At 30.3% G+C, this 25,414-nt stretch overlaps 1 protein-coding gene across 3 annotated transcripts; it reads right to left on the reverse strand.

Moving 5' to 3' along the window:
* Positions 1-276: 276 nt before the first annotated feature.
* Positions 277-25,414, reverse strand: LOC134711822 (uncharacterized). Of its 3 annotated transcripts, none has more exons than XM_063572726.1 (14): positions 25,290-25,414; positions 22,196-22,351; positions 21,483-21,588; positions 18,894-18,984; positions 16,541-16,686; positions 14,758-14,896; positions 13,652-13,837; positions 11,801-12,001; positions 11,341-11,430; positions 10,751-10,858; positions 9,142-9,258; positions 8,598-8,711; positions 7,169-7,267; positions 277-2,007 (listed from the first exon to the last, which is right to left on the reverse strand). In XM_063572726.1, the coding sequence occupies exons 2-14, from the start codon at positions 22,305-22,307 to the stop codon at positions 1,786-1,788; spliced, it is 1,731 nt and encodes a 576-aa protein (XP_063428796.1). In that variant the 5' UTR covers positions 22,308-22,351; positions 25,290-25,414; the 3' UTR covers positions 277-1,785. The 3 variants fall into 3 exon arrangements, with proteins under 3 accessions (XP_063428796.1, XP_063428795.1, XP_063428794.1); XM_063572725.1 differs by having other exon boundaries at positions 25,197-25,395; XM_063572724.1 differs by having other exon boundaries at positions 25,235-25,394.

The raw sequence follows: 25,414 nt of genomic DNA on the forward strand, positions 1-25,414 counted from the left end.
CACAACTACATAGTATGTCCTTATTATCTGAAAAGGTTTCATGAAATTCTGTTGTGACGGACGGACGGGTCAAAAACACTATACCCTCCGCAACCTGTTGCATGGGGTTTAATAATTACTAGTGAATACACCCTATAGTCCAACACAGATAACAAAAGCTTTTTGTAATTAAGACCACAGATAAAAGTTAATGATGTTAATGTTTTTATTATAAATGTATTACAAAACTTAATATCAAAATCATATATAGTTTAATAACAATTAATGTTACTGAGAACAACTTTTCTTGTATATAATTATACAGAAAATACATTAAAAATACTCTCTTATTCTAATCCAACAGAATAGATTTTTTTTAAAATAAAATAAACATATATGTCTGAAGTTGACCAATGTAATTGAAATAGAGATCCTATGACTACTCTTCACACACAAGCATCTGAAAATGTTTTGTTTTACTTCCTGCTTAAAAGACATTTAGGGAACCTCAATGATATACAAACCTTTAAAAATCTTAAGACCGTAATTTATATTAAAATGGACAGAAAAAGAAGTAAAACTAGAAATGGAGGTAAAGGTTGGACAACGAATCTATATATACTTTTTAAGTGCTTTTACATTTAAAAAAATTTAAATGACAATCATGATAATTTCAAACAGAAATGTTTTGACACCATGGACAAATAGTATACATAGGAATAAACTGTAAACATTTATTAATTTATTTATTTTTATCCATGGAATGCAATAATAGTAATAAAATGTAAAAATTTATAAAAAAAAATAAAAATATAACAATTAATTTATTACAATTTCTTCTAAACAGATGAACAAATGAAACAAATGATTTAACAAAATCAACATTATATTGGAGTAACAACTACATTTAGATTAAATAATGTAAATCATTATAACATAGATAATTATGAAACATGTCAACTATTTTATAAAGTGTATAAATGGTTATAAAAAGGAATCCAGTTTTAACAACCATAAATAGTACATTTTGTAACACATTGGATTTGATTTTATGCAAACCTTTGATTGTCAATGTTACATTCATTGTGATAGCTATAAAATTATATATTCATAAATTTCTTATCAAAATGTTTTTTATGTTTATATTTAACAACAAATATTGTTTCGATAATAACAATATTACATAAATATAAAAGAATTAAGGTTTAGTGAAAAATTGTCATTTTTATCACATCAGACAGAAAACAATTATAAAACAGCAACACTTTATAAAAAAAGGTAGTATTGTTTGAGCAACATGTTCTCTGTGTGGACAAAATTTTAAAAAAACGTCAACACTTTGTTAGATTCTTAAGAATTCTTGTTTGATACACATTTTCCCTCTGTAGACAAGCTGTCACCAATTAATTTTGCAAGCCTAAACATTTCAATCAGAGGTATCTCAGAATCATCCATTGTCCTTTAATAAAGTTTTCTATATGAGGAATTAATCCTAGAAACTGAATTAATATAAATATTAAATACTGTCCCACAGGTACATATAGAATAATAGGTAGGTGAGTTTTTGATATCGAATATATCATGTGGAATATCTAGACGAGCCCATTAGGGTGAGTTAAGATATTCAACATGATATAGTCAGTATCAAAAACGAGACTACCTATTATTCTGTTTATCAGTAATTATGATGTCACGCAATGTATTGCCTCATATTTTCAGTGATACAGCCAGAACGTTGATACTCGAAAATATTAGGCAGTAAGATCAACGGGAAAATATACAAATTTCCGATAATTATGATTATTCCTACAACTTAACAATATCCTGTAAAGTGAATGTTTTTAGCTCTTCTAGTGTTTGATCAAGTGTTTGTTTTGTCTGTGGGAAACTTCTATTGGCCGACTTCATCATAAGCTGAACTTTGACCTGGTGTAAAATGTCTGTTGACCTCGTAATTAACATATCTGCAGCATGGTGTGACCCTGAACATTTTAAAGTTCTTTTTGAAAGCTTAATGAGACGGTGGTCCTGAAAAATAATAAAGTTGCTTAAACATTTTTAGCACAAACCTTAAGAAACTTAAGTGTATATGGCTATGGTGCTTGCCTGAGATAATTTTATTAATGTTTTCATTAACAAATTCAGGCATGTATTATCTGCATTTTATTTCAAAATGGGACCAATTATCTTTTCTGATATGAACCTTACCAGAAAACTTAATTTTTTGAATTAATAAGGCCGGTTTCTAGTTTTTATTGTGCTACAATTGTGAACTCAGGGTCTTTTATAGCTGACTATGTGTTATGGTATAGTTGTTAATTTCTGTATCATTTGTTGTCTTGCAGAGAGTTGTATCATTGCCAATCATACCACAACTTCTTTTTTTATATTAACACTTGGTGTTCAAAAGTTATGTCAATATCTTCCTTGAGTCTACACAGAGCAGCACAAACTCTGTCTAATTCCTTTTCAATTTGTCTTAGTGAATCTTAAGCACCTAATGATTTTAAGAACAAACCTCTTAGTGAATCTTAAGCACCTAATGATTTTAAAGAACAAACCTCTTAGTGAATCTTAAGCACCTAATGATTTTAAAGAACAAATCTCTTAGTGAATCTTAAGCACCTAATGATTTTAAGAACAAACCTCTTAGTGAATCTTAAGCACCTAATGATTTTAAGAACAAACCTCTTAGTGAATCTTAAGCACCTAATGATTTTAAAGAACAAACCTCTTAGTGAATCTTAAGCACCTAATGATTTTAAGAACAAACCTCTTAGTGAATCTTAAGCACCTAATGATTTTAAGAACAAACCTCTTAGTGAATCTTAAGCACCTTATGATTTAAGAACAAACCTCTTAGTGAATCTTAAGCACCTAATGATTTTAAAGAACAAACCTCTTAGTGAATCTTAAGCACCTAATGATTTTAAGAACAAACCTCTTAGTGAATCTTAAACCACCTAATGATTTTAAAGAACAAACCTCTTAGTGAATCTTAAGCACCTAATGATTTTAAGAACAAACCTCTTAGTGAATCTTAAGCACCTAATGATTTTAAAGAACAAACCTCTTAGTGAATCTTAAGCACCTAATGATTTTAAAGAACAAACCTCTTAGTGAATCTTAAGCACCTAATGATTTTAAAGAACAAACCTCTTAGTGAATCTTAAGCACCTAATGATTTTAAAGAACAAACCTCTTAGTGAATCTTAAGCACCTAATGATTTTAAGAACAAACCTCTTAGTGAATCTTAAGCACCTAATGATTTTAAGAACAAACCTCTTCCTCTTAGTGAATCTTAAGCACCTAATGATTTTAAGAACAAACCTCTTAGTGAATCTTAAGCACCTAATGATTTTAAGAACAAACCTCTTAGTGAATCTTAAAGCACCTAATGATTTTAAAGAACAAACCTCTTAGTGAATCTTAAGCACCTAATGATTTTAAAGAACAAACCTCTTAGTGAATCTTAAGCACCTAATGATTTTAAAGAACAAACCTCTTAGTGAATCTTAAGCACCTAATGATTTTAAAGAACAAACCTCTTAGTGAATCTTAAGCACCTAATGATTTTAAAGAACAAACCTCTTAGTGAATCTTAAGCACCTAATGATTTTAAGAACAAACCTCTTAGTGAATCTTAAGCACCTAATGATTTTAAGAACAAACCTCTTAGTGAATCTTAAGCACCTAATGATTTTAAAGAACAAACCTCTTAGTGAATCTTAAGCACCTAATGATTTTAAGAACAAACCTCTTAGTGAATCTTAAGCACCTTATGATTTAAGAACAAACCTCTTAGTGAATCTTAAGCACCTAATGATTTTAAGAACAAACCTCTTAGTGAATCTTAAGCACCTAATGATTTTAAGAACAAACCTCTTAGTGAATCTTAAGCACCTAATGATTTTAAGAACAAACCTCTTAGTGAATCTTAAGCACCTAATGATTTTAAGAACAAACCTCTTAGTGAATCTTTAGCACCTAATGATTTTAAGAACAAACCTCTTAGTGAATCTTAAGCACCTAATGATTTTAAAGAACAAACCTCTTAGTGAATCTTAAGCACCTAATGATTTTAAGAACAAACCTCTTAGTGAATCTTAAGCACCTAATGATTTTAAGAACAAACCTCTTAGTGAATCTTAAGCACCTAATGATTTTAAGAACAAACCTCTTAGTGAATCTTAAGCACCTAATGATTTTAAGAACAAACCTCTTAGTGAATCTTAAGCACCTAATGATTTTAAAGAACAAACCTCTTAGTGAATCTTAAGCACCTAATGATTTTAAGAACAAACCTCTTAGTGAATCTTAAGCACCTAATGATTTTAAGAACAAACCTCTTAGTGAATCTTAAGCACCTTATGATTTAAGAACAAACCTCTTAGTGAATCTTAAGCACCTAATGATTTTAAAGAACAAACCTCTTAGTGAATCTTAAGCACCTAATGATTTTAAGAACAAACCTCTTAGTGAATCTTAAAGCACCTAATGATTTTAAAGAACAAACCTCTTAGTGAATCTTAAGCACCTAATGATTTTAAGAACAAACCTCTTAGTGAATCTTAAGCACCTAATGATTTTAAAGAACAAACCTCTTAGTGAATCTTAAGCACCTTCTGATTTTAAAGAACAAACCTCTAAGTGAATCTTAAGCACCTAATGATTTTAAAGAACAAACCTCTTAGTGAATCTTAAGCACCTAATGATTTTAAAGAACAAACCTCTTAGTGAATCTTAAGCACCTAATGATTTTAAGAACAAACCTCTTAGTGAATCTTAAGCACCTAATGATTTTAAGAACAAACCTCTTAGTGAATCTTAAGCACCTAATGATTTTAAAGAACAAACCTCTTAGTGAATCTTAAGCACCTAATGATTTTAAGAACAAACCTCTTAGTGAATCTTAAGCACCTAATGATTTTAAAGAACAAACCTCTTAGTGAATCTTAAGCACCTAATGATTTTAAAGAACAAACCTCTTAGTGAATCTTAAGCACCTAATGATTTTAAGAACAAACCTCTTAGTGAATCTTAAGCACCTAATGATTTTAAAGAACAAACCTCTTAGTGAATCTTAAGCACCTAATGATTTTAAGAACAAACCTCTTAGTGAATCTTAAGCACCTAATGATTTTAAGAACAAACCTCTTAGTGAATCTTAAGCACCTAATGATTTTAAGAACAAACCTCTTAGTGAATCTTAAGCACCTAAGAACAAACCTCTTAGTGAATCTTAAGCACCTAATGATTTTAAGAACAAACCTCTTAGTGAATCTTAAGCACCTATTGATTTTAAGAACAAACCTCTTAGTGAATCTTAAGCACCTAATGATTTTAAGAACAAACCTCTTAGTGAATCTTAAGCACCTAATGATTTTAAGAACAAACCTCTTAGTGAATCTTAAGCACCTAATGATTTTAAGAACAAACCTCTTAGTGAATCTTAAGCACCTAATGATTTTAAGAACAAACCTTTAGTGAATCTTAAGCACCTAATGTTTTTAAGAGCAAACCTCTTAGTGAATCTTAAGCACCTAATGATTTTAAGAACAAACCTTTAGTGAATCTTAAGCACCTAATGATTTTAAGAACAAACCTCTTAGTGAATCTTAAGCACCTAATGATTTTAAGAACAAACCTCTTAGTGAATCTTAAGCACCTAATGATTTTAAGAACAAACCTCTTAGTGAATCTTAAGCACCTAATGATTTTAAGAACAAACCTCTTAGTGAATCTTAAGCACCTAATGATTTTAAGAACAAACCTCTTAGTGAATCTTAAGCACCTAATGATTTTAAGAACAAACCTCTTAGTGAATCTTAAGCACCTAATGATTTTAAAGAACAAACCTCTTAGTGAATCTTAAGCACCTAATGATTTTAAAGAATAAACCTCTTAGTGAATCTTAAGCACCTAATGATTTTAAGAACAAACCTCTTAGTGAATCTTAAGCACCTAATGATTTTAAGAACAAACCTCTTAGTGAATCTTAAGCACCTAATGATTTTAAGAACAAACCTCTTAGTGAATCTTAAGCACCTAATGATTTTAAGAACAAACCTCTTAGTGAATCTTAAGCACCTAATGATTTTAAGAACAAACCTCTTAGTGAATCTTAAGCACCTAATGATTTTAAGAACAAACCTCTTAGTGAATCTTAAGCACCTTATGATTTTAAGAACAAACCTCTTAGTGAATCTTAGGCACAAGAACAAACCTCTTAGTGAATCTTAAGCACCTAATGATTTTAAGAACAAACCTCTTAGTGAATCTTAAGCACCTAATGATTTTAAGAACAAACCTCTTAGTGAATCTTAAGCACCTAATGATTTTAAGAACAAACCTCTTAGTGAATCTTAAGCACCTAATGATTTTAAGAACAAACCTCTTAGTGAATCTTAAGCACCTAATGATTTTTAGAACAAACCTCTTAGTGAATCTTAAGCACCTAATGATTTTAAGAACAAACCTCTTAGTGAATCTTAAGCACCTAATGATTTTAAGAACAAACCTCTTAGTGAATCTTAGCACCTAATGATTTTAAGAACAAACCTCTTAGTGAATCTTAAGCACCTAATGATTTTAAGAACAAACCTCTTAGTGAATCTTAAGCACCTAATGATTTTAAGAACAAACCTCTTAGTGAATCTTAAGCACCTAATGATTTTAAGAACAAACCTCTTAGTGAATCTTAAGCACCTAATGATTTTAAGAACAAACCTTTAGTGAATCTTAAGCACCTAATGATTTTAAGAACAAACCTCTTAGTGAATCTTAAGCACCTAATGATTTTAAGAACAAACCTCTTAGTGAATCTTAAGCACCTAATGATTTTAAGAACAAACCTCTTAGTGAATCTTAAGCACCTAATGATTTTAAGAACAAACCTTTAGTGAATCTTAAGCACCTAATGATTTTAAGAACAAACCTCTTAGTGAATCTTAAGCACCTTATGATTTAAGAACAAACCTCTTAGTGAATCTTAAGCACCTAATGATTTTAAGAACAAACCTCTTAGTGAATCTTAAGCACCTAATGATTTTAAGAACAAACCTCTTAGTGAATCTTAAGCACCTAATGATTTTAAGAACAAACCTCTCAGTGAATCTTAAGCACCTAATGATTTTAAGAACAAACCTCTTAGTGAATCTTAAGCACCTAATGATTTTAAGAACAAACCTTTAGTTGTGACTGTAATAATTCTTGCAGTTGTTCTGTGTGATCTTCTATGTCATCGCCATCTTGTTCTATACAATCAAGAGTTTCCTTTTCTACAAACTATATTTTTATACAGGCCTTTTTATTAACTTTCAAATTTTTGGTATACTATCACCTTAAAATATCATTATCAAAATATTTTTCATATCAAAACATTCAATCATATTTGAAAGAAAGGAGTACCGATTTTGGCCTCAAATTTCGGGTTCATCTGACGAAAGTTGTTGACCACTTTTTAAACACTTAAATGTCTATTTTATTTGATTCAATTAATTTATGTGAAATAATTTAACTAATTTAGTCATTAAAAATGCTCCTATTCAAGCTCAAATATGAAAAATCTACCAAATATGCTGAAAAATGTCACTTTAAAGATGGTTTTTGTCACAAATGAAAGTGGCCGCATCCGTGTTCATCCTCAACCTTTATATATGTTATGTATTATCATCAAATACAACTTCCATTGAAATATTTTGGATGAGCACGAATGCAGCCACTTTTGTTTTACACGGAAACCGTCTTAAATTTAACCAAAATGCTAGAATTGTGAAGATTTCAGTAATTTAGCATGACTTAATGGTGCTAGTACTCGATATGTAAATCGTATTGTCAAAAACAGCCCATATTTATGTAGCAGAAGCATTCTACTGTCCAATAAATAACTAAAAGTATACTTTTTCACAATTTTGTAAAACTGCCATATTTTGGGGCCAAAAGGGGTCTTACTGGACCTACTCCTTTAGCTTTCTGAGCTATAGATACAGCTAAAATTGTATTCAGTGAATGAAGATTACTAAAATTGTTTTTTTTCATAAACCTTTTATTGAGAAAATGATCTTTACACTAATGATTTTCATTAAATTTGTAAGCACTGCAGTTAGTACTTAAAAGTTAAAACTTTAAAATCATAAAAAAATCATAGTATTCATTATAACATCTACAGTACCTGCAGACTTATTTTTTTCCTAAACAAGAAATTCTACTCTCTAATTTTTGTGCTATTTTCACATTTCCTGACCGGTGTGAGAAAACCTTTCCACATTAGTGAAAGATCTGTTCTCGGCAAATGATTACCGGTAGTTGAAATTTGATTATGAAGTCAAAATGTTTTGTTTTCTTCTGATTTTTGCTATTGTGATGTCATGAAAAAAAGGGGACCATATCTGATGACGTCTCATATAAAGAACACAAGTTTCTGAAAATCTTTGAAAAAGAAAGATTAAAATCATCAGAGAAAAAGATTCCGACACTATAACTCGTGTATTAAGATATTTCTCCACTTGTTGCAGTGTAGGAATCTATATTTCTTGATTTAATTTTAATTTTCCTTACTTTACAGCATTATAAAATAACATAAATATGCTCTTCATAGATATAACATATATTTTACCTCGTCTGTTAGTGTTAATTTCTGTGGTATATTATCCCTCAGCTTATACTTATCACATAGATGTAATGTTTCATATGTAAGTTGCCTTATGTACAGTTGTGTGCTCACTATTGCCTGGAAGTAAAAAGTAGAAATCAATGTACACAGGAAAACAAATAGTTTAACTGATATATATTGTAGTCCTTATTCAAATAAAACAAAATCAACTTACAGATCCTCTTTTGAACTACAGCACAATATTTCTATGAAAAAAGAAAGGAGGAAAATGAGAAAAAAAAAGTATATACATTAATTCAGAAACATTTCTGTTCAAACCATCTATATCAAAATCAGCTTGTCTAAAATTCTTTGTATACACTTCAGTATTATTGAAGGATAGTTTCTTCTTATATGGTCATGGTCTACAGAATTTGTATATTGTTGGTGGGGCATAATTTCCTAATATAATCATGGCCTACAGAACAGAATTTCCTAATATTTTCATTACAGAACTCTTGTATTCTTGGTTGATTAGCATATATTATCATCAAGGTCTAGAACTTACATGTTTATCCACAGTTCTCTGTATACATTCCAGTATTTTTGGTGGGGTAGAATCCCCTAAAGTTTTCTGTAAACTCTTAAATCTAAATTGATTGTCAAAGTAAAAGTCACATTTCCCCTGAAAAATACAGAAAATTCAGGATATCACATGAAAATGATTATGCTCGTTCAAACATAATAAATCAAAGTAAACAATTTATGAACCAATTTCCAAGCATCAAATCCTACAGCCATATATGGATGTAGAAATGTATTAGGGTGTGGATGGGGATTAAAAAATAGAAAGTATTGGAGAAAAAATGCAGAATAAATGGCTAAAAATATAAAGAATAGAGAGAAATAGCCAAAAATAAAGAATGAGATTTATGGAGTGCTCAAACCTAAGGAGTTCAAGGGATAGTAGCTACAATTTTGACAAAATTATGAACAAGTTTTTAAGCTTCAAAAATCAAAGATATGGACTATAAATAAACAATAAGATCGCTAAAATGTTTTCATAAACTACAGAAGTGTTGATAATTGGTAATTCATATCGTGTTGCGTGCCTATTCATCTCATTAATTATGCATCAGGTTTACTTCCCGAACTTTGCCGACACAGGGAGTGAGCTAACCAAGATATAAATAGATATGAACACATGCTTTTTGTTTTCTCATGTATTTGATAATTACTTTATATTAAACGTACATATTTGACGCCATTTATCAAATTATGTAAATAAAAAATATAGCAAAAACCGGCATATTGTTCCAACCCAAGATTCTCCAACAATGGCGATATTATACACTTGTTATTACATTTGTATGATCAAACCATGCAGATAACGTAAACACGTGTTTGTGTGTAGAATAGGGGCCTCCATGAAGGATACACGTGAAGAATAATACTAAATTGTAGGAAGTTGATTTCCAGTTTCTTCTATGGTGTGAGATTCCTGCCCGTAAATTTATTAACATATTTTTGACAATATTGAACACGTTGCGATTATTTTCATATGATCTGGAATTTTTAAGTAATGTAAACAAGTAACACAAACTGTCGGCTACTTCAGTTTGACTTAGCCTGCGTCGCAGGTGTTTTGAGTGATTTTAATTACCAATCTCATCGCCGTTTTTTATTTTTAATTTACAATAATTTGTCTGCACCTCTTTTTTCTCTCTCGCAGAAACTGCAAATTCACATACCATTTACGCGATAACATTCCCGTTTGACAAGTTTCCCTTCAGAGCACAATGTGTGATTGCGCATTGGGAACTGAAGAGTTCAAATCGACATAGGTCATATGAATAAGGGTTAACATCCAATTATTATCTATAGACAAGAAATAAATTTAGGTGTTAAACATTAAGCTTCTAAATGATAAATGGAAAGTAACCAGTAGTTGTTTTAATCATTTTTATTAAAATTTTTGTACAAAATCCGGCATAAAGATTTAAAAAGTATTTTTAATGAAAATCGTAGCTACTATCCGTTTAAGGAAAATGGTCTAAAACATCAAGTGTTTCCTAAATCAAATTAAATCATTTATTAGATATTAAACATTTCCAATATTATAATTGTTTATGTTTTCATTGCTGTTCATTTAACAAAATAACTAATTGGTAAATTACCTTCAGACAATTCCTAAACAGGATGGCTTGAGTATTGGATTCTGGGTGTAACTTTTTCATTCTTTGAATGTTAAGAACATATTGAGCCAAGTAATCAGCTAAATCTTCCTAAAATGGAAACTCATACAGTCAAGGGTTGGTTAAGTATCATTACAATTTCAATAGAGAAGACATATTTTGCATAAAATATAGCAAAAACAGATAATTTCTGATGCATCAATACCTAAACTATATCCCGGAATGTACTGTATATTCATTATTATTCATTGGATACTAATCTTCCTGGATTTCATGGGATTAGGTGAACCACAATTTTAAATTTTCAATAAATTGCATATTTTCTATAGGTTTGTATGCAGTCTTTAGCAAAACAATGAAATTCAATATCCATTAAAATGCAAGTTTTGCTGAGTCCACAAAAATTGGAACGCACAAAAACAAATGAATCCACAGTATCACATATATAAGGGAAAAATTAAAAATTGAATTGAATCATTACAAAGTACTTTTAATTATAAATCAAAAGAACAACAAGAAGGAAACAAAATTAAGGAATAACAGAGAAAGGAATGATATTTTATATACTTTACCTGTGCTTTGGCCACTGTCTGAATGTTGCTTTTCCCACTACTGTTAAGCTTTCTGCTATTATCCTCTAAACTCTCAACAATAACCTGGTACTGTAAATAAACAAAAATCCTTTCTATAATTATCAATGTAGAAAATTTGAAAATTTTCAATTTTTGCAAATTGGGAAGTTTTCTGTAAGTCTGAGGAGCTAATATTTTAATTAAAATAAAAAAGAATACAAAATCTGAAGGACAATATATGACTTAAATTGAACAGACTTTATTGTTTTTTAGGGTGTAGCAATTTTTCAAAGAAGTTACATTTTTTGGTTTAAATGGCCTTGAAAAAACTACAATGCATGATCTAACCAGGAAAACATCTTAAAGAACTAGCAATTCGATCTGAAAAAAATAAGTGCTTAACATCTCCAAATCCTCCTACTGGGAAAATAACAAAATAGTGTAATATTTCATGAACTACCTCATTTAACTGATCCTCCATCTTCACTTCATTTCTATACATTGTAGAATGTACTTTGAGTAACATTTCTAAAGAGTCACCTCCCTTAGCTAACATCTTTTCTTCCTTCTCTAACATTTCCAGCTGTCTATTTCTCAACCTTTCTAAACAGGATTCACAAACTCTAATATACAAAGCAAGTTCTGGTTCTACAGAGGGACTCTAAAAGGTAAAATAAAACATACAAATTGGTATTGTTAAACTTCTGAAAAAAGTGTTATAAGTATCTTATAACAATGTTCCATTCTAATTATTTAGTTAGTTTAACATTTTGAACAATTTTATTGCACAAGATACAGTTGTTGAATCTATAATTTCTCTCATGGTGTTTAGACAATATGTAGGCAATCTTAATTTTACCTTTTCTAAGAACTACCAAAAAAGATTCTATCTATAAGGCTTGTTCTCCTTTTTCTTGACAGCATGAAAAAGCAAAATAAGAGTAAAGCAAGAAAATTAAATTCCAACCAATGAAGAATTAAGATCAAGTAATATCATATAATGTTTTCCCTACACACACAGAAGGATTCTTTTGACATTATTTTAAAAACATGAACTTCTGGATTTTCATTCACCAGTTAAAAGATAAGTGCTTAACTCAAACTTTTCCTATCAAACGAATAACACAAATTTGGTGTCAACTTGGAGTTGTATTCTTCTCATATATGTTATGCTGGTATGATACTAAACCCCTAACAGAAAGGATTGTACCTGATATTCATATGATGAAGACATAATCTTTCAATCATTGTAATTGAAGTTTGGAGCTGGCATGTCAGTTAACTGCTAGTAGTCTGTTGTTATATATGTATTATTGTCATTTTGTTTATTTTCTTTGGTTACATCTTCTGACATCAGACTTGGACTTGTCTTGAACTGAATCTTAATGTACCTTTTGTTATACGATTACTTTTCTACATTGGCTAGAGGTATAGGGGAAGGGTTGAGACATCATGAATATATTTAACCCCACCACATTTTAGCACCTGTCCTATATCAGGAGCCTCTGGCCTTTGTTAGTCTTGTATTATTTTTAACTTTAGTTTCTTGGATATAATTTGGAGTTTAGTACGGAATTCATTATCACTGAACTAGTATATATATTTATTTACGGGCCAGCTGAAGGACACTCCTGGTGCAGGAATTTCTCGCTGCATTGAAAACCTATTAGTGACCTTCTACTGTTGTCTGGTATATGGTCGGGTTTTTGTCTCTTTGACACATTCTCCATTTCAATTCTCAATTCTATTGTTGACTCTGCAAAAATACCAAGCTTACATTCTACATTTAGATATAACTCATTTTATAGACCTGTTTTTCCTAACGTAATGAAACCAATATTTCTCATGATATCTACATGTACAAACAGCCTAGTAAATCACTCATGGCATATACCACAATAATGGAACTGGATGCAAGTGTAAGAAACCCAATCTTGGACCTTTACCAACCTGTTACTATATTGCATGACTTATACACCAAACTACAAAGTGACCTGAGCAAAAATATACCAACTTATAAGTCCTTTACTATCATACTAAAATACTATAACAAGTTGACCTGATGCTGCTTCTAAGATATGTTTTGTGTTGTTTCTCAAACTATTGAAAATGTGTACTTAATGACACACACAAATGATATCAGCCTTTGGAAAATATAAAGAACGAAACCTTTATGCAACAGCATAAATAGAAGTCAAGTTGAAAGTTAAATTTTTTTAAATTAACTGTAAAATAGTTGAAATGGCAATTTAGCCTCAACATCATTACCCACTGTTGACTGTCTTTATCATAACAATGAAACAACACTTACACCTATAACTTTAATGACTGCCAGTCTAGGTTCTTTAGTGTCCTCATCATCAGGTAGATATAATATGACATCTTTAAAGGAACAAGATTTACATACAGCCCGGCCACATAATTTACAATTATGTTTATTGCGAACCAAGTTAAATTTCTGTTGACATTTTTGGCATTGATTTGCCATGTTTTCTTGCTGAAAAAAATCATCATGATATCATTTAGAAAATTTTGCCAAGTTTTTATTAAATTATCAAATTAACATCAAGACTAAATATTACTTTAATTGTTTTTTGGGGGGTAGCAATTTTATCCCAACGGAGATACAATTTTGGCATTGAATCACATTTTCTTCAACAATCTGAAATAAATGTTTATTTTATCTAATTAAAATTTGTGTTTTTGTTTGTTTTTATTTTATTCCTTCATTTTATGATGTCATTGAATTTGGCAAATGACCAACCGACACAAAGAATTGACAATTTGTTGCACACATACAGAGTAATAATATAGAGCATTAACTAGGTTTGAAAAAAGATAATAGTCTCGTACAAATGTTAAATTTTTATTTTCAAAGAATTCAAATAGCTTTATCAACCCTAAAATGTAACTTATCCTTAAACAAGAATGTGTCCAAAGTACACGGATGCCCCACTCACATTATCGTTTTCCATGTTCAATGGACCGTGAAAATGGGTAAAAAATATAACAAGGCACAAAAAATTAGAAAGATCATATCATAGGGAACATTTGTACTAAGTTTCAAGTTGATTGGACTTCAACTTCATCAAAAACTACCTTGACCAAAAACTTTAACCTGAAGCGGGACAGACCGACAAGCAAACGAACTGACGGACAAGCAAACAGATGCACAGACCAGAAAACATAATGCCCCTCTACTATTGTAGGTGGGGCATAAAAAGTGTAAAACAAATATAGATTAGATGCTTATGAGACTTAAAACAACAATGATTGTGGAAAAAAAATATTCAAAAGTTGTCATCTTATAGAAATATTCAACTCTCACACTTGTGAAAGTTATTGCATTATCGATTGATGTAACTCCCTATCCTTTCGTAAGATAGCAGTGTCATCCATTTACCCATCTATACCTACCAACCAAAAAGCAGATTTCTGCCATGCTGGTGTAGATACAATATTAGTCATTTCATGTATGGTTCTTTTCATTTCTGATGATCCGATACTCTCTTTGAAGCCATTTAGCAATCGTCTTACTTCTTTTTCTACATCCAACCTGCAATATCAACTTATTCTCAGTACTTTTTTCAATGGAAACATATTTGTCAAGATATAAAAGATCTGTGTACAACTCAAATAAACAAACTCTTGACAAATGAAAAAGTTACCTTTCCTTTATAAAAGAACAAAATAATAAGTTTGAATAACAGCAGATATTCAATCTTTTTTATAAGCGAGGAACTAGAAAAAACATGATGATATTGGGTGTGTTTGAATATACCCCTGAGGCGGCCTATGGTTACCCATCGGTACCTATGGTTTGATATTCTATACATAAACAAGAATGTGTCCATAGTACACGTTCTTGCCCCACTCGCACTATCATTTTCTATATTCAGTGGACCGTGAATTTGGGGTCAAAATTATAATTTGGAATAATAATTAGAAAGATCATATCATAGGGAAAATGTGTACTAAGTTTCAAGTTGATGTAACTTTAACTTCATCAAAAACTACCTTGACCAAAAACTTTAACCTGAACTTCGCACTATCATTTTCTTTGTTCAGTGGACCATGAAGTTGGGGTCACAACTATAATTTGACTGACATTAAAATTAGAAAGATCATGGCATGGGGAACATGTGTACTAAGTTTCAAGTTGATTGGACTTCAACTTCTTCAAAAACTACCATGACCAAAAACTTTAACCTGAGGCGAACGGACGCACAGAGGGAGGAACGAACCAACGAACAGAACGAAAGAACAGAGGCACAGACCAGAAAACATAATGCCCCTCTACTATCGTAGTTGGGGCATAAAAATCAAACCAAAGGTACCTATGGGTAACAATAGGATTCCTCAGGCATATATACAAACACACCTAGTATTAAGGCTCAAATTTTTCAAATTTGTGCATTTTGATTATGACTATCTGAATACTATAAATAACTAAAATGCTAAAATAGTGAAGATTTCAGTAATTTAGTATGACTTAATGATGCTAGTACCCAATATATGTGCCAGAAGTCAATGTTTGCAAGTTTGAGTCAAATTATACTTTTTGTCTTTACTTCATTTAATTGAGTATTTTTGCTCAAACTGAATTTTTTATTTTTCATGTTTTAACTTTCCAATTTTGACATTTAACAAAATCATACCTGCCAAGTTTTCAAAATGCCCATGGGGGTTTTGCGTGCAAGATGGCTGCCAAAAAAAACTCCTAAAAAAACTTCAAGGGGACCTTCAAATACAGTGTAATGTTGTTTTTTTGCTTTTGACTTCATACTTTTATAAACCTCAATTCATTGTAAAATTAATTGTTTTATTAAAATTTTGGACATAATTGATTTTTTTAAATTTCAATTTCGGAGCCTCCATGGGGTAAATCCCCTGCAAATAGTGACAGTTGGCAGGTATGCTAAATTGAGCTGTATAGTAGAAACTTCTGTATCTGTATTTGTTTCATTAAAATCTTTATCTAATTCTATTGAAATTAATAAAGCACATTGAAACATATACATGTATATCCATTAAAAAGCTCTCATAACTCCCTAATTCAAGCAAAAGTACATTAAGATTCAAACAAAATAAGACATGAATCTAAAAAATTAAGGTTAATCTTTAAAATTGAGAATGGAAATAGGGAATGTGTCAAAGAGACAACAACCTGACTATATAACAGAGAACAGCAGAATTTTACCTATTTCTCCATGTCCCTCGTACCTTTCCATTCTCTGACACAATAGCGTTTTCTTGCCCCCGTCTTCTCAAGGCAAAAAAATATTCTGTCAACCGTCTTTTCTGTCCTTCCGAGTCTTTACCTTCATCAAAACATTTCTTACAAACCTAATTCCAGGAATAAGTACAAATAGTATTGCAGTAGATTGCTTATATAAATATTAATTAAAGCACGAAATAACAGGTCAGGTAAATACAAATGAAAGTTTCACCCAAAAACTATGTAAGCTGAACATATGTAAAACATTAAAGATTTCTAATGTATTTAATTAAGTTATTGTGCACCCTATTGAACCTTTCCATAGATTCACCTGAAAGTTACCTGTCCATTTAAACTTTTGGCAGTTCTATTGTCCCATTTAACAAATACAACAGGTATTGTTCTCTGTATAGTTTATTCACCAGGACCTTTAAATTTCTTCTAAGAGAAATCTATCACTCATTGATTAATCTACCAGAGTAAAAAGTTTACCTGCTAAACTGATAGAAATTACTTGTTTCACATGAAAAAAAAATGCCTGTGATTTCATGTTTATTAAATATCTATTATATTTTTTTCAATCTAACAATTTAACCATAAAAAGTTTGTTTTAAAAAAAAAAAGTATTGTTCGTATGAAAATTTGCATCTTTTAGTTTATGTTTAGTTATAGAATACTTTTAAGAAGGCCTTCATATATAAAAATCACCATTTCATTGCATTTTTAGGTTTTTTTTATCAATTTTTTTTGGAAATAGGAATAATGTTGATTTTTTTCAGAAATCAACTTTTATTAAATGTTTGAATCAGTGTTTACATTCAACAGTTTGAAAATATACTACATTCAAACGCATATACAGTTTTAATACTAATAGTAAAATGTAATTTCTACCAGTTTAGCAGATAAACTTTTTACTCAGGTGGATTAATCAATGAGTGATAGATTTCAGTTAGAAGAAATTTAAAGGTCTGAGTGAATAAACTATACAGAGAACAATACCTGTTGTATTTGTTAGATGGGACAATAGAACTGCAAAAAGTTTAAATGGACAGGTAACTTGCAGGTGAATCTATGGAAAGGTTCAATAGGGTGCACAATAAGTCCACATGATATTTTATACACAGCATAAAAACTTTAATCAAAACAGAAGCATAAATTGACATGCATTTTCATATTATTAAGATGCTATTTATCTTTTTATATTTTTTTAATAGACTTCCTAAAGAAAAAACTCTTTTCATATTGCAGTTCATAGTCTATAACATCTATGTACATGTTCCGGACCATATGAATATTTGGACCATACGCGTATGGTCATGACCATATGCGTATACTCATATGGTCCGACCATACGCGTATGGTCCGACCTTATGCGTATGGTCGGACCATATGAGTATAATACTCGTTTGGTCATTAACGGGCAAGACCATATGAGTATTTGGACCATATAGGTATATTTTGTTTTAAATTACATTATTAAAGTTTCAATAATACAAAAACTTTATTATAAAAAAATGATGGTAACATGACAATGTATTATTTTTATAATACAAATACTACGTGAAAACTTAATATTGATGCCATAGTTAGTTTTCATTGTTAATTACATTCTTACATGAAGGCTTAGATGACATTTACTTTCATACGGTATCATAGTGTTTTATTTTGCATTTGCAAGTTGTGCATGATCCTTTTCATTTACACCTTTTGTTTGCGAATGAAAAGCTAGCCTTTTTGTTGCTCTGCGTACAGTGAAACCGAGGTTTTGGGCCATTCCCATATGTCTACGGTGTTTTTTAAAAGAAGCTCAAGATCTCAAATATCGTAACTTGACTGGAATACATCATCTTCACAAACCACTTACATACACTATGTTACTTTCCAGTAACTTCTTAATTATGTAATGTTGTTCTGTTCATTTAGAAATTTCTGGAATATATTTTTTAAGTCAAAATATTGTCATTCACTCGTAATAACAATAAGTATAAAATGTATTTATTATAGATTTGACTAGTAAGTAAAATTAACTAGGTGAAACTTCTAATTTTTATTTAGCTTATCTTTTTATTATAATATAATAATAAAATTACCTATATGATATTGTCTTTTTGATGAACGGTCATATCATATGAAGAGTTTAGAAGTATTAAAAGTAAAATGTACTAGAGTGTTAATTACCCAGACCATACGCGTATGGTCGGACCATATGAGTATATACCCATATGGTCATGACCATATGCGTATGGTCCAAATACTCATATGGTCCGGAACATACACATATATGTTTTATGTGTCGTACGGTTTTCTGTCCTTTCTTAAAAATAACAAAAATTACTTTATATGCCTTTCCCTCTGGGTCTGGATGTGCCAATCTATTTAGTCTTCTCAGGTAACTCACACATTCTTTACAGAATATGTCACCGCATCTAAAAAATGTTCATATTGTAAAATAAATCATCTTTTTATAGAACCACTTTCAGCTAATTACATGTGAAGGTGGTAAAGGGGGTGCTTGCATGGAAAAAGTGTGAAATAGACATCAGTTCACGTTCGGCATGAAATAATTTCTGCCATGAACGTTGCATGAAAAATAAAGACTTTGATGTGAATCTTTTGTGACTATGTCATCATGTAAATGTAGCGGAATTTGATGAGACTGTTATTAAAGTGAGAGGGTTAGCGCTATAGAACCAGGTTTAATCCACCATTTTCTACATTTGAAAATGCCTGTACCAAGTCAGGAATATGACAGTTCTTGTCCATTCGTTTTTGATGCGTTTTGTTTTTTGATTTTGCCATGTGATTATGGACTTTCCAAATTGATTTTCCTCTGAGTTCAGTATTTTTGTGATTTTACTTTTCACTGTCCTCTTGTATATATAAACTCTCTGTTTTACATATTATTCCCTATTTAGTATACACATTTATGCTAAAAATGATGTATGGCTTTTAAAAAAGTATTTTAAAAATTATCAATAGCCTGAACTTTTAAAATGCAAATAAAAGAGCAACATAATAGTTAATACCCTATAATTGTAAATTTCTTAATACACAGAAACATTGTGCAGAACATTGAGGAAGAAAAGCTATGTTCAGTATGAGGAGAACTACATTATCATTATGTTTAAATGTTATTAAGTGTAAAAAAAAAAAAAACTCAAATGTGATGGTTTATTTGAAATTAGGTAGATATCCACTGCAGTATGAGAGTAATAATAGAGTACTTTAATTAGTGACAAATAGATTTAATAACTGCAACAAGTGTGTTATGATATTTCTCTGCTTGAGACAGTTAAATTTTGATATTAAAAATGCAAGGCTTGCCGAGCTTTTTAAATAATTAAAATTTAACTGCTGAAAGTGGAGAAATTTAGTAATACACAAGTTAAAGTGGTGGATTCTGTTTCTCTAATGATTTTTATACTTCAGTTTCAAAGATTTGAAGAAAGTTGTGTACTTTTTATGTGACGTCATCAGGCATGGTCTCCTTTTTTCATGACACCACAATAGGAAAATTCAGAAGAAAGTTTAACGTTACAATTAAAATTCAACCAATCAATTGCTAAGAATAGATTTTTCACTTGTGAGGAGAAACATTTTTCTCATACCGGTCAAGAAATGGGAAAATAGCGCAAAAATTAGAGAAAACTGTATATTTAGGCCTTGTTATAAATCTTGTGTTAAATTGTTCAAAATGTATGAATTGGGCAACATATGATAAAAAGATTAATATATAGTCTTGGTATGAATATTTTTGTGGGATAATCAGCGGTTGTTTAATGTAGACAGCTCATATTTACCTTTGATAAGACAGAATTTGTTTGATCAAGCTAACCAAGAGTTACAATTTTTATTAGATTCTTCAGCAAAGTGTAGATTATATAAGTATGTGGTAACAAATGTAGTTTTGATTGATTGATTGATTGTTGGTTGTTTAACGTCTAGTGGCACAAATGTAGTTTTGCAATTTTATTTACAAAAACTCATTCCTGTAGTTTCCATTTATGTAAAACAAGGATTTGTTTGTCTTTACATAACCTTTGTATTGAAACTGGACGTTATGTTGGTACCAATAGAAATGAAAGAAATTGGTTTTTTTTTGTGATTTAGGAAAAACGGAAAATAAATTTCATTTTATCCTTCAATGTAGTAAATTTACTGATTTGGGAAAAAAATATTACTAGTTTAGTCCATCAACTTTTAAACTAATAGAATTATTGTCAGGTGAAAACACAAAACAGCTTTGTAACTTAGGAAAATATATACATTTCTCTTTTAAATTAAGAAACAGTTTATTGTAATAACACATAAGGCTCAAAGTTAATTAATAAAGAATTCGAATTTGAAGTAAAAGACCAAGGAAACAATAATGGCTCGAGATGGCTTGAACCATTTGACTTTCTATTGTTGTTGTTATTGCTTAATTTATATAATTGTATAAACATGTTTGTTTAGTAGCAGACAAGGTTTATGAAAGCTTTATTGTAATCATTTGATAACAATCAAAATTGTTATTATAATTTAATTTTATGAAAACAAAATAAGCACAAATAAATACACATGCAGATTATTAACTAATAACAAATGTTCCTACAGTTTGTCATTTACCTAGTGCTTGAAATGTTACACAATTTGTAAAAATAAGTATCTCTGAAAAAAAATATGGTAATATGGATATTGTCTAATTCTATATTCGTCTAAAAATGTATTTCTGATATGAAGAAATAAAACTCATTCTGTAATGCTCAGAGGCAGATTTAGAGGGATGGCCCAGGGGGTGTTGTGGGAATATTTTGGTTGGTTATATAGGGAATAACTGAAGCGCAACCTAAGCAGGCCCCATCTTAGGCAGTCAGTGAGCCACCACTTAAACAAAAATTCTGGATCCGCCACTGGTTCTCTGCTCAACGTGTCGAAACTTTACCTTCTACAATGGTGTATTCTTTCTATCAGGGAAAACTTTTTCATACATTGTTTGTTCCTGCAGTTCGTAATTCCATCTTGAATTTTCCAATGTTGTCTTGTTATCTCTAAAAAAATATCAAATCTAACATCATTTTTAGTATATATGAATAAAGCCAGTTCAACTGTTAACGCATCAATAAGTAAAATCCATCAACAAACAGGTTTCATCCTCCAACTTCTTCAACCATTTCACTATTTGCTCTGTAAATCTCAACCTTTGCAGATACCAAATATAGTCTAGTTTGTTTTATCTATTTGTAGCATGCATGAATTTGTTAATATTTATAGTTTCAAATGAATATACTGAATCCCAAAACACTAAAACTTTCTGTTTTTTCATTGGCCGCCAAAGTAATTTATGCTTGAAAGTTTTAAGAGTTTTAAAAATTTGATAAAAACTGATGTTTATTAGAGCGAATAATGCATACTGGTACTTAGTGAGACAATATTTTGCCAATACTAATATGATGTGCCAAAATAAAGTTATTTTTTGTCAATAGTAATATATTTCTATTTCTACATGAAATTTGTAGTATTGTGGCCTGATTGAAAAAATGTCAAAATCTTACGGTCAATTTTAACCCTTCACAGGTCCTTTGATACATTGATTTGCAGATAAATATGTATTTTGTTCAAATTGATAGCTTTTAACAAAATTCTGCACTCAGTCACCTGTGTTGATATCAAATTCAGGAGCATTTTGTTCTGCTGTGCTGGCAATTTCAACTTGTCTGGTCCATAATAGTTGTCCTTGTTGTTGAGAATTGTATTGTTGTGCCATCATGTGTTTTCTGGATTACAAACTCATTATTGTGTAACTAAATTTTCCTGTAGCAAGAATATAAGGTTTGTTATTAGAACATTTCTTTAGTCATGTTATAAAGTTTATTGATTCAAAAAAACATAATCTTTTTCAATTTAAAATCAATCTGATCATTATACAGATCCTGAGACCTGAGAACATGCTTTATTTATTTCGTTAATTTATGGTTTTAACCCCGCCACATTATTTATGTATGTGCCTGTCTTTAGTCAGGAGCCTGTAATTCAGTGGTTGTCGTTTGGTCATATTTGTTTTTACTTTTTTTTTTTTTACATAAATAAGGCCATTAGTTTTCTCATTTGAATTGTTTAACATTGTCTTATCAGGGCCTTTTAAAGCTGACTATGCGGTATGGGCTTTGCTCATTGTTGAAGGCCGTACGGTTATCTATAGTTGTTAATGTTTGTGTCATTTTGGTCTTTTGTGGATAGTTGTCTTATTGGCAATAATACCACATCTTCTTTTTTATATTTACTTACAATGATATAACATTAAACCTATCTCTGTGTCATATGATAACAGTAAACCTATCTCTGTGTCATATGATACATTGTAACAGTAAACCTATCTCTGTGTCATATGATAACATTAAACCTACCTCTGTGTCATAAGATAACAGTAAACCTATCTCTGTGTCATATGATAACAGTAAATCTATCTCTGTGTCATATGATAACAGTAAACCTATCTCTATGTCATATGATAACAGTAAACCTATCTCTGTGTCATATGATAACAGTAAACCTATCTCTGTTCCATACTTTCTGTTCTGGTATTTACATGAGCCAATGAAATTCCTGCCTTCAAATTATTATTGTAGTGTATTATTACAATAAAAAAATATAATTTCATCATGTCTTTTAGGTTCACCTGAAGGAATTTTAAAATATGACTGGTTTTACCCCAAAAAATCTATGATGAGTACAGACAAACTGTTCGAACCTAGAAAAGTTTTAAGGCATGGCAGGACCTACATGTAGGTGCAAAATGTATATATACAATGTAAGTTTTATGAAATTCATGATTCAGAAAATAAATTACTTGCCTGGATTTTGATGGAATATCTTTATTAATTGTAATATTGCCCATGATTTCAAAAAAATTTGAGAGGTCTATAGAAAATCAACTTGTGGAATATTTTGATTAATTTTTTTCACATTTTTTTGTCAGCATAAAGGATATGGATGCCAAAGCGCTTTATTAAAAATAATTGAAGATTGGAAAAAGGCTTTAAATCAGATTAAATATGAAGCAGCTATATTAATGGACTTGTCCAAGGCTGTTGACTGCCTACCCCATGACCTCCTCCTACTAAAATTAAAATCCTATGGCATTTCCCCCTCATCTCTTAAACTTTTGGAAAACAATTAACTAAAAGAAAACAGTGTGTTAAAGTTGTTACAAATTCAAGCTATTGGCAAACACCGTTTAAAGGGGTGCCACAAGGGTCAATATTAGGGCTGACATTATTTAATATTTTTTAAGTGACATTTAATATTTGATTCATAAAAGTGAACTCCGTAATTACGCAGATGACAAAACCCTTTCATACGCAGACATAGATTAGGATAAATTGTTTAAAACTTAAGAAGATGACAGTAAAAAAAAGAAAAAAATTATATAAAACTGGTTCTCAATAGATAAAATGAAAGATGATCCAGAAAAATTTCAAGCAAAGCTGTAAGTAAAATGAATAAAGACGAAAACCTAAAGTTAAAACCAGGAGGTAATGAAATTGAATGTGTACATAACGTTAAACTTCTAGGTGTGACAATAGGTTATAATCTAAATTTCAATGAACATGTCTCTATAATATGTAAAAAAGCAACCAAACAATTAAATGTGTTAAAAAGAATAGGTAAACACCTGACTAAACTTGAAATGTTAACAATTTATTATTCTTTTATAATGTCTAACTTGTATTCCTACCCACTAGTTTCATGTTTGACACTTTGGTGGGGAGGTTGATACAAAAAAGATAGAGAAAATTCCAGAGAAAGCACTATAATCTATGAAAACCATTCAGCATTTTTATTGTGAAGATCTACTCCGCAAATCAAAATTACAATCTTTAAAAATAAAAAGAATGTGATCAGAGCTTATGTCTGGACTTTCTATGCTTATACCAGCTTCGTGTCTTATGTCAATTTGGTCTAATTATTAATTATAAAAAAAAATATTAGTAAATTGTGTAGTGGAAACAGTGCCATTTTAGCCACAGGGACTCGGTTAGCAGATTTTTAGGTTTTTTTTTAGTATACGGATCTGGATAGTAAAGTGCACATTGCTAGAAAACAAAGAAATATCGATGACATCGTCAAATACGTTAATAAAGTAACACAAATAGACAGGAAATACTAAAAAAAAATATAAAAAACATTGATTAACAAAATTTTAATCTGCTGTTAGGTGTCAGTGTAAAAGTAGACCTACTCTGACACAAAATAGTGCTATTGATGTCCTTGTTTACTTAAACTAACAAACAAATTTGCAGAAATGAAACTTTTGGTGAAAGATAAATATATCTAGATCATTTTGAGCCAAAATTTATTTGTCTATGAGTTTGCATTAAAAATTGAGGATTAATGCGCTCCATAGTATGCTAATTTTAGATTTCCAGAAAACCAGGTTTTTGTTTTGGAGTACTTCTATTTAAAGGTCAGTTATTTTGTTAGAAGGCTTTAAAGGTATGCTGAAAATTGGCATGTAGAAAGCTGAAACATGTACAATTCAGGATATACCTGGTTTCTATGAAGTTAAACTTAAGGTAAAAATTTTAGAAAGCTGTGAAAATTGCAAAATTTGGTTGAACAGATAGGGATTTATAATTGGTGGTCTGACACCTGTTACCGAGTCCCTGTGATTTAAGCATTAATGTCCAAGTGAACCTTGTATATGTATTTCCAAATCCTTTGATGTAGAGAACACTAAATTATAATTTACTCTATTGGTATCACAATACAAATGTAAAATGTAGCGTGACTGACAAATATCTGATGTTGGTCACATTTTTTTGTTTACATTTAAGGAGATTTTAAAAACAAAGTAAAACACGGTGATCTACTGAA

The sequence above is a fragment of the Mytilus trossulus genome, chromosome 3 (assembly GCF_036588685.1).
Source record: "Mytilus trossulus isolate FHL-02 chromosome 3, PNRI_Mtr1.1.1.hap1, whole genome shotgun sequence".
NCBI lineage: Eukaryota > Metazoa > Mollusca > Bivalvia > Mytilida > Mytilidae > Mytilus > Mytilus trossulus.